The sequence below is a fragment of the Morone saxatilis genome, unplaced genomic scaffold, assembly GCF_004916995.1.
Source record: "Morone saxatilis isolate NCDOM2014 unplaced genomic scaffold, NCSU_SB_2.0 Contig23, whole genome shotgun sequence".
In the NCBI taxonomy this organism is placed as follows: Eukaryota; Metazoa; Chordata; class Actinopteri; family Moronidae; genus Morone; species Morone saxatilis.
The window spans coordinates 5,437,667-5,446,584 of NW_023339796.1; the positions used below are offsets into that span (position 1 = coordinate 5,437,667).

At 38.1% G+C, this 8,918-nt stretch overlaps 1 protein-coding gene across 2 annotated transcripts in view; it reads right to left on the bottom strand.

The window, feature by feature from the left end:
* cc2d1b (coiled-coil and C2 domain containing 1B) overlaps positions 1-8,918 on the bottom strand; it is a gene marked incomplete at its 5' end in the record, with an annotated part of 12,888 nt that overhangs the window by 604 nt on the left and 3,366 nt on the right. For both annotated transcript variants that reach the window (XM_035670020.1, XM_035670019.1), the window contains 15 exon segments: positions 479-578; positions 960-1,011; positions 1,128-1,186; positions 1,473-1,546; positions 2,511-2,627; positions 2,921-2,979; positions 3,505-3,630; positions 4,161-4,333; positions 5,140-5,251; positions 5,338-5,477; positions 5,702-5,774; positions 6,300-6,445; positions 6,946-7,011; positions 7,487-7,565; positions 8,433-8,551. In XM_035670020.1, coding sequence (XP_035525913.1) covers positions 479-578; positions 960-1,011; positions 1,128-1,186; positions 1,473-1,546; positions 2,511-2,627; positions 2,921-2,979; positions 3,505-3,630; positions 4,161-4,333; positions 5,140-5,251; positions 5,338-5,477; positions 5,702-5,774; positions 6,300-6,445; positions 6,946-7,011; positions 7,487-7,565; positions 8,433-8,551 — 1,495 coding nt within the window.

The window sequence follows — 8,918 nt, forward strand, 5'->3', positions numbered from 1 at the left end:
ATATATTGTGTTTTTCACTCCTTTCTTTTCACTCAAATACAACAATGAACTGGCAGCAACTTCAAACGCGATTGAAAATCCGTTAATAGTGATTATTTACCAACAGTTTTTAATATGAAGGGTAACAAATAAATAAATTGGACCCAAATATGTTTTTGTAAAACTACAAATGAGAATTTTAGCAAATATTGTAACATGAATATTGAGACATGATAATCATTACAATATGAACTCACTGTGGATTAATTCTCAGCTGTATTGATGTTGTTCTGTCAGAGTTACACTGTTGTCACGTGGTAACAACGTGCTGAACAGAAACGATTCTTTATTGATGCATTTTAAGAAGCTTCGACTTCTACTGAAGCCACAAACTCCCCTAAAAAAACCCACCCCATCACTAAAGTGTCATACAGTTGTTGCAGTAAGTGAGGAGGTTTCCCTGCAGCGTGAGCAGCTCCGTCGGAGGTCGGTGACTCACCCTTTGTGCAGCAGCTCCAGCTTGATGCCTTTAGACGCCACCACCCTCCTGAAGCCGCGGTGGTTACGGTTGATTGACAGGGTGAAGCTCTGGTTATATTCTGGAGAGAAGAAGAGATTAAGGATGAAGAGGTGCAGCGTTCTGAGACGTTAAATAAAAAGTGTTTCAGACAAATGAATAACCAATAAATACAGTTTGTTTTTGTATTTTTCTACCTGAAAACATGTAAATTATAGTTTTATTATTACGGGAGTAAGTATAATATTTTCAGTATCTGTAATTCTACTTGAGTGAAGAATGTGTGCACTTCTGTCACCTCTGATGTACTGAGGGTTTAATCTTCAGACAATCTGAAGAGATGTTAACAAAGGACAGTCGATACCTTCAGTGCCTAATAAACGATGTGGTAAAATATTCTGAAAATAAAATCTACACACATCCACGCTGTTGACACAAACAGACAGCGATGGTCATGTCCCACCTGGCGAGTTAGTGTTCTTGATGACAGCCGTTTTGTGTTTCTGCGGCTGCTCCTGGTGGCAACAAAAACGGGAAGAACAAACAGTTTCAGGAGAAAAGTCGGCCGTACGAACCGTCACAGCGAGCACGTGGTTGACTGAGAGAATGGAAACGAGCTGAAGTCTCTTACCGCGCTCGGGTAGGGGAAGTCAAACTTTACGTAGGCATCCAGATCGTTTGTTTGGATTCCTGAAGGAGAAAGTTTGTCACGAAGCAAAGTTAATAATCATCATGGCAACTCAATTTAAGAGAGTTTTACTTCAAACTGAAAACAACAACAAACACAAAAAGAAAAATACAAAATGAAGATTCAATGTTAAAATTTCCACCAGAAACAGTGAAAAAACATAATTTTAAGGCTTCTTTAATTGAACTGAAGGTATAAAACACCACTTTTCTGTTTTCAGAACAGTTTCATGTGAACCAACCGTACAGTGTCTATAAAGGACTGATAGGTGAAGCTTTTTGTTTTTACCACTAGGAGCTGGAAGATTCATCCCTTTGACAATAATGACAACCATGTCAGTGCTGCTCAGCTCCGGAAATATCCTGAAAGGGAGCGAAAGAAGAAAGAAAATACAGAGTTTTACTGCCTTGGCATCTACTTTAAGTACAAATAAAGTTAAAGTGCTTCAGCAAGAAATAACAAGAAGGGTGAAGGAGAACATCAGAGGTGACATTTAACGCAGCCCGGTACAACAACAGCACTAATTATAACCTCAATAATAAACATAAAGCTGAATTAACAGCAGTCAGAGAAGGTAAAAAAACACTGAGCATTATAATCTTCTTAAATGTAGAATTTGTAGCAGATCTGTTGTATTGGATTGTATTAAATTGTACCTCATATAAAATGGCCAGGGAGTGGATATTTTTAAACATTCAATACCTTTATAACATGAATCAGAACTTGTCAGGACTTGAGAACATTTTTCAGTTTAATCAGCGTTTCTCAAACTCATTACACCACGTGTAAAATATCAACAACAACAGGATCATATGCCGACTTATTCATCTAACGACAGCTCACACAGGAGGCAGGTTTATTCCTAATAATAAGATTATTTATTGTTGACTGATATTGAGTGTAATCGGTTCAAGAACCAGAGCTAACTGGTGAAAAACGTCGTACGTCTGGTCCACACATCTCTTCCTAATAGTTCCTGTTTCTGAACCATTTATTTTTCCTCCACTTACTATCTTACCATCACATTTTATCTCGTAGCTAATTATGGACGTATGCACGTGTATGTGCATGAACATGAGTACGTAGCAGACTAATATTAAAAAGAAAAAGAAAACAGGAAGTTATTATTTATTCTTTTAAATTACATTTCAGTGATATTATAATTTAATATATGTATTAGTCAGTATTGTGTTTTTAAATTACTTTATTTTATTCTTAAAAAAATATTTCAGAAGTTCCTCTACGTACCACTGGAGGCGGCTGGCGTCCCACCAGCGGTACACGTACTACAGTTTTAGAACCAGCGATCTAAAGTAAAGCGCCCACCTGACGGTGTGAAACGACCTCTCCTCAAAGTGATGTTTAGGAGGAGGCAGACCTCTCGACTGCGCCAGCTTCAGCACCTCCAGACTCTTCTTACAACTGTCCGCCATCTTCTCAAACCTGCAGCACACACACACACACACACACACACACAAACACACACACATACAAACACACACACAAAAGGCGGAGACAAAGTGAGACAACTCTACATCGAAAAGAAATGAATGAGTTGTTTTAGTGTTGTCTGAGTATTAACTGAGAACTTGTGGGTTTGTCTGACAAAACATCTGATAACATCACTTTGAACTCTTCTAGATATAATCCAATTTAATCCAAATAGATGTACTTTCTCCGGTGTTATAACGGAGTTTGGAGTTTGTATGTAAACTTAAAAACTGTTCACTGCTTACTTTGTTGTCTCGGAGACGTTCCCCAGGTGTGTGAATTGCTTGGAGTGAGTCATACATTTCTGAAAGGAGGAAAGAAATCTCAGAGATCTCAAGGAAAATGTTTGTCTTCACAACAAGAACAGAACAACGTGTGTGGAGCAACGAGACGGATTAGAGTTTCTTCTGGGGGATCTGGGACTTAAACATTGAAGAAGTTTACTTGGATGACAAAAATGTTAAAAGTGGTAATAAATATCTTATCACTGTGCAATCGATAAGCTGAAATTCCTAATTTTGTATATATAAATAATGTTTTTATTAACCCATGAAGATGACAAACATCAATGTTATTTAACAGCTCGACCTAATTTAACTTTTATAAACTTCACATCATTTGAATTTTTATTTTAGAAAAATGTTCAAGCTTCCAAATTCTGCTGAGAAATATAAGTTAATCCAATTTCAAACACGAGCTGTGGTTGGAAAATAAATACTAACATACTTTTCTTCTCAGGTATTTTAAAATAATTATCTTGATTAACGGTGGACACATCGTAATAATCTGTAATCGTGGATATTTTTCCGTCCTCTTCCTGCAGTTTTACCTCATACTGCTCTTTGAGGATCTTTGCCAGCTGTGTGTAAACCTGCTCTGCTTTCTCTGAGATCTGCACGTCACTATGATGAACCAGGATGAAGTCCTCGTCTTCGTCACCAGGGGGCGACGGCACCTGCAGGTACAGGACAGAGAGAGAGTGGTTGGTTATTATTTAGTACCAATTCAGTGACATAACTGACTGTGGTTTCAGGTTTAGAAAGCTCTTCCCGCTTTTAATTACTGATGAATTAAAAATCCTAATGCATGTTTTGTTTTGCCTCGTTTTATCTCTGAATATGACATTTTTTAAGTCACTGCTCTTGGTTGCACTGACACACCATAAAAGAGTTATTTTAGTGAGAGAAAAAAAAAAAACTGAGACAATTTCCCACACACAGGAAACAGGCGGTTTCTTCAACAGAAGAATAAACGCAGCTCAATTAATCAAACTGTGAGATATTTTTCTTCCAACTGAGTCACATCTGAGCTCATTTTTCTAACATTTTTTAATTACTTGAACAAAAACAAGCAAAAAAACAATGTAACAAATAATCATAATCACCCCCTACTCTCATCCAAATCAATTTCCACTGACTGATTAAGGCCCATTTATAACCCCAAAAGTCTTCACTTGACTGCCAGTAGCAGAGAAGATCTGCTCACCGTGCTGATGTCCACAGTTTTGCCGCTGCGTGCTGCTTCGATTATCGGGTCGAAGCCCTTGGCGGCGCGGAGGAAAACCTTGGCCTGCTCCATGTCGTTCTTCTGCTTCGCCTGCAGAGCCGCCTTCATGTACTGCTTCTTCCTGCCCTCCAGGAACTCCAGCTGCTGAACCGCTGGAGGACGAAGAAAGAGAGGAAATACCAAGTAAAACAATTGTAAACAAGCAGATGTAAAGCAAATTAATTAGGTAATAAAAGTTAAAGCTACACATTCAATCAAGTTTATTAATATAGAACGTTTGAAACAACCAGAGTTGACCATAGTGCTGTACAAATCAAAGTGAATGTCACATCAACAGCAAAGACACGTTGAAACAGTAGTAAAAAGGCACAAAATATATACAAATACAAGGCGATATCGAATATGTGCGCAAATGTGAAACAGAAACAATAAAACTTGAATTACTATAAACTGAGTTCTTAAAATTGTAAGAAGGACGAACCTCAACCATTCTCAATTCTTATACATAAAACATGATTACTTCTATAACTGGATGAGGTCCTGTACAAGTAAACCAGAGGCTCAGTAACACCTTCAATTTAACAACCTTAAAATATACAATTTACTGTCATATATGATAATAAACTGTCACTTTTGAAAAGCTAAGAGAATATTTAGAATTTTCTTCTTGAAAAATTACTGCAACAATTAAACATTTATAGTTAATAGTTGCAGATTGTTGTTGATCAACTAATCAATCAGCTAATTGTATCAGCTCTAATTAGTACTGGTGTGTATTCTCATTTCTGTGCAGTGTTTTGTTAATTTTTGTCTCTGTGTGACTTCCTGTTGATGTTCGCTGCTACAGAGACAAACGGTTTATTTAAAAAATCTTCTCTCTCTATCTCGGTCACACCAGAGGTTGAACGTGTGTCTCGGAGTGTATTTGGAGGACGTGTTACTTCCTTTTTGGACCGACCTGTTGGTGAGAGTCCGTCCCTGGCTGCTGTTCTGTCAGGTGACGCTGACGGAGTCCTTTTCCTTCCTTGACCAGCGTTTAACGTGGGCTTCTGTGGAACAGCCGGCTTAGACTAAACACAAAACAAATATCAACAATTTATCCACAAAAAAAACAACAACTTCTAAAATAAATTATAACATACTGATGATAACCCACCTCCTCTTCCTTCTCTTCATCTTCTTCTTCATCTGCTATTTCGGTAGCATCGGTGGAGGTAAGTTTATCAGCTGCCACCAGAGCAGCGACGAAGCCCTGCTCGGCTCCTGTCGCCTTCTGGCCCGGGATCGGAGGAAAACCTGAAAGATGTAAAAGTTCTCATTCTGACGCTGCGATCTAGATTTACTGTTTTGGTCAAAAAGGACAAAAACACGTCTTGTGGCGCCGCTACAGAGACTCACTGACAGCACACAGTTAACACCTCGGGAATACAGGACCAGCAGCACAAATCCAATTTTACGGAGCTAAATGTAACTCGGAAATTACCCTCAACTTAAAAACATGAGTCATAAAAGAATCTCACCAGGGGGAACCGGCAGCTCCTCAAAGTTTACTGCTTTTCCTGCTTTGTGAGCTCGGATGGCGCTCTGGTATTGCTGCAGGAGAAGAGAGGGTAAATCACTGTACACAGCAGAGCTAATGCTAATGTAATGGGGGTAAAAAGAGGAGAGATTTGTTGCTGTAAAGTGCTCGAAGTATAATATTTCTGAGTTGTTGTTTTGTCCATTCTTAGTTTACTTTATTCATACCCATATACTAAAGACACAAATGTCTTTCATTGTGTCTTTAAAGGTCCAGTGTGTAACATTTAGGCTCTACTGTTAGATGTGGAATATAATATGCATAAATATGTTTTCATTGGTGTATAATCACCTGAAAATAAGAATCTTGTGTTTTTGTTACCTTAAAATAAAGTTTTTTTAAACACTGTTATACTAAATGAATATTTTCCACTTTTTGTAACTTGTTTCACAGCTGAATTTTATACTGATGTGCCAGCTTTGTTGTATTTATTACACCAGTAACTGAGAGATAATCGTGTATAAAGACTAACACAGTTTTAGTAGAAGAGTTCTGTAAAAAGTAAACACAGACATCATGAGGAGAGTCTCTCCTCGTACCTTGGCGATGCGGTCGTGCATTCGGGCCTTGCGGTCGTCCCCACTGGCTTTGGCCTGATTGGACGCCTCCACATACTTGGCCCATCTCTGCTCGAGAGCCTCCAGCACGTCTTTGGGAGCTGCGGGGGCTGATGGGGGGTCAGAGGCTGAGGGGGGTGAGGCAACAGCGTTTAATTTCTCCTCTAGAGACTGAATATCTGTCACAATATTCATGGTAATGCACCCAGTAGCTGTTGAGAGATTTCAGTCTGGACCAAAGTTCAGCTTATTTTGTTTATTTGCCAAAATAAACTGAACCTGTGATTGTTGAATATAACCACAGAGATGTTTGACTGAATTAAAACTAGTTCTGTTCACTCATTACCATCTATTATCAGCCGTGTAAACTTTTGGTGAACGTATTGTTGTTTTTATTACAAACAGCCTCTGTGGGCGTTCTGTGCACAACACCAGCAGTGTGTTTTCTTCTCTTTGAACTCACCTCTTGTGTTAACCCTGAAGCTGACATTAGCTGGTTGATGATAAATACAGATAAGAGAAGTAGGAGGGTAATCGGAAACAGAACTGCACGACTTCACAAAAACAAACGTCACCACAACAATACAAGCAAATACATATCGTTAATGAAAGTTGATATTATTATCACCTGGAGCTGCTGCAACCGGTTGGGTGACCTCTGTTTTTTGCCCCGGGGACGTTTCCTTCACTGAACCTAAACACACAAGATTATTTAAAACATACAGAAGCAGGTACAACAGGCTTTATTGACTCTGCAGAAGATATTTCTGGAACCTTTGGTTATATATTTCCTCATCTACATTTCCTTTCCTGAAAGATCCTCGTGACCACTGTTGGATTTCTAGAATAATTTATGTACTATATATTATTATATATATATAATCCGGGCTTTCAAACATTTAAAATGTTTATTGTTCTGCTGTTGCTCCTGGTTTTTTTTTATCTTGCTACAATACTTTTTTTTTAAATAATCTTAAAACCCATTTATTCTTGGATGTTTCTTGGAATTTGAATTGGATTTATTGTGTTTTATACACTTATTTGTCCTTATTCTCTTCTGTATCTTATATTTCCCACAATAGTCCTTCTGTGTATCACCTTATAACTTCTGTTTTTAAAAGAGCTATACTATACTAACATAAAAACACTTTAATACCATCGTTCCTTACCCTGTCCGGGAGATGGAGGAAGGCCACTCAGGTCGACTGCTTGTCCTTTCTCCAACGCCTCAATCACTGCATCGAACCTCTGCGCCAAAAAATACCAAAAAACCCAAACTCTGTCAGACATAATAATGGTCTTTGTTCACTTCCAAATTGTTGCCATGTTTCACATACTTCAGAGAGAAATCCTGCAGCCAGAATATGCAGCAACAGGCTCAGACAACAGACTGCACAGACAACGACTGTAACTGTATGTTTGACTATAAATATTAAAAAATAAATATTTCTAAGACATACAAAACATGTAATTTGGGTTAGTTTCATGACTGATGTCTGGTATATAAACTTATATAAAATGTTGATATAAGTTAAAAGTACAGGAGGACCATAACTCTGAACAAGAACAAGGAAAATATGAGTTTTATTTTGCAATAATCCTGTTAAAAAACAATGTGTGTCAAACAGTCGATTGTCACAAAGCAGCTGCTGCTACATTCCTACAGCAGAAACTTGCTCTGCTTAGCAAAATACTTTGAATGCCGCTTCCAGTTCCAGCAGAAACAAGGCTCCATTATGTGCATTTAGCTTGCAGCGATATAAAAGGTACAGAAAACGTAACGGAGAGAATGAAGGAAGTCGTTTGACTTTATAGACAAGTGTAACCCAGCAACTATACATGTTATTTAATTATTAGGAAAGGACGAGAGAGATTTTACCTGCTGATACAGGATGCTTGCCAAAAGCTCAAAATAAATAAAGATAATTTGAATTTTTATCTTGAAATTTCAAAAACAAAGAAGTCCAGATTCTAAAAGGACTTTATCAGGTTACACATTATTTATAAAACGCTGGCACACAACTGAGAAAAACATTTTCAGAATATTAAAATTCATGCAAAACAACACTGCTGATACAAATTTCTGCACAGGAGGTTTGTTGTCTTTCCATTCACCTTGCTGGTCTTGAAGTAAAGCCGAGCTTGCTCCACGTCTCCCTGCTTCTTGGCTCTCAGAGCTGCCATCTTGTATTCCTTCTGCCTCTCCAAGAGCAGCGTCCTGGTTGCCTCGTTCGCTGTGGATTCACGGGACAGAAACACACAACAATTACCGCAGTGAAAAGGTCACATGCATCTCATATTGAGGAGCTAGAAAAACAACCACTTTCCCTCTAGAATGTAATATATCTGTCAGACAGATAAACTGAGTGTGTTGATTAACAATTAATACGAGGAAGAGAGGAATTCCCATTGCTTGTGACTTAACTCCTATTAAAATCAGTGTATTGTATATAAACTGGAATACATAATGGGGGAATTGTTTTAAAGATCAACGTATTGAAATACAGTTTACGTGTAGATGGTTATTTAGCGTGGTGTACTAACATTTAACCAACTCGTGTCTAATTTAGGGCCAAATCAACAATCCTAAACATGAGCCCC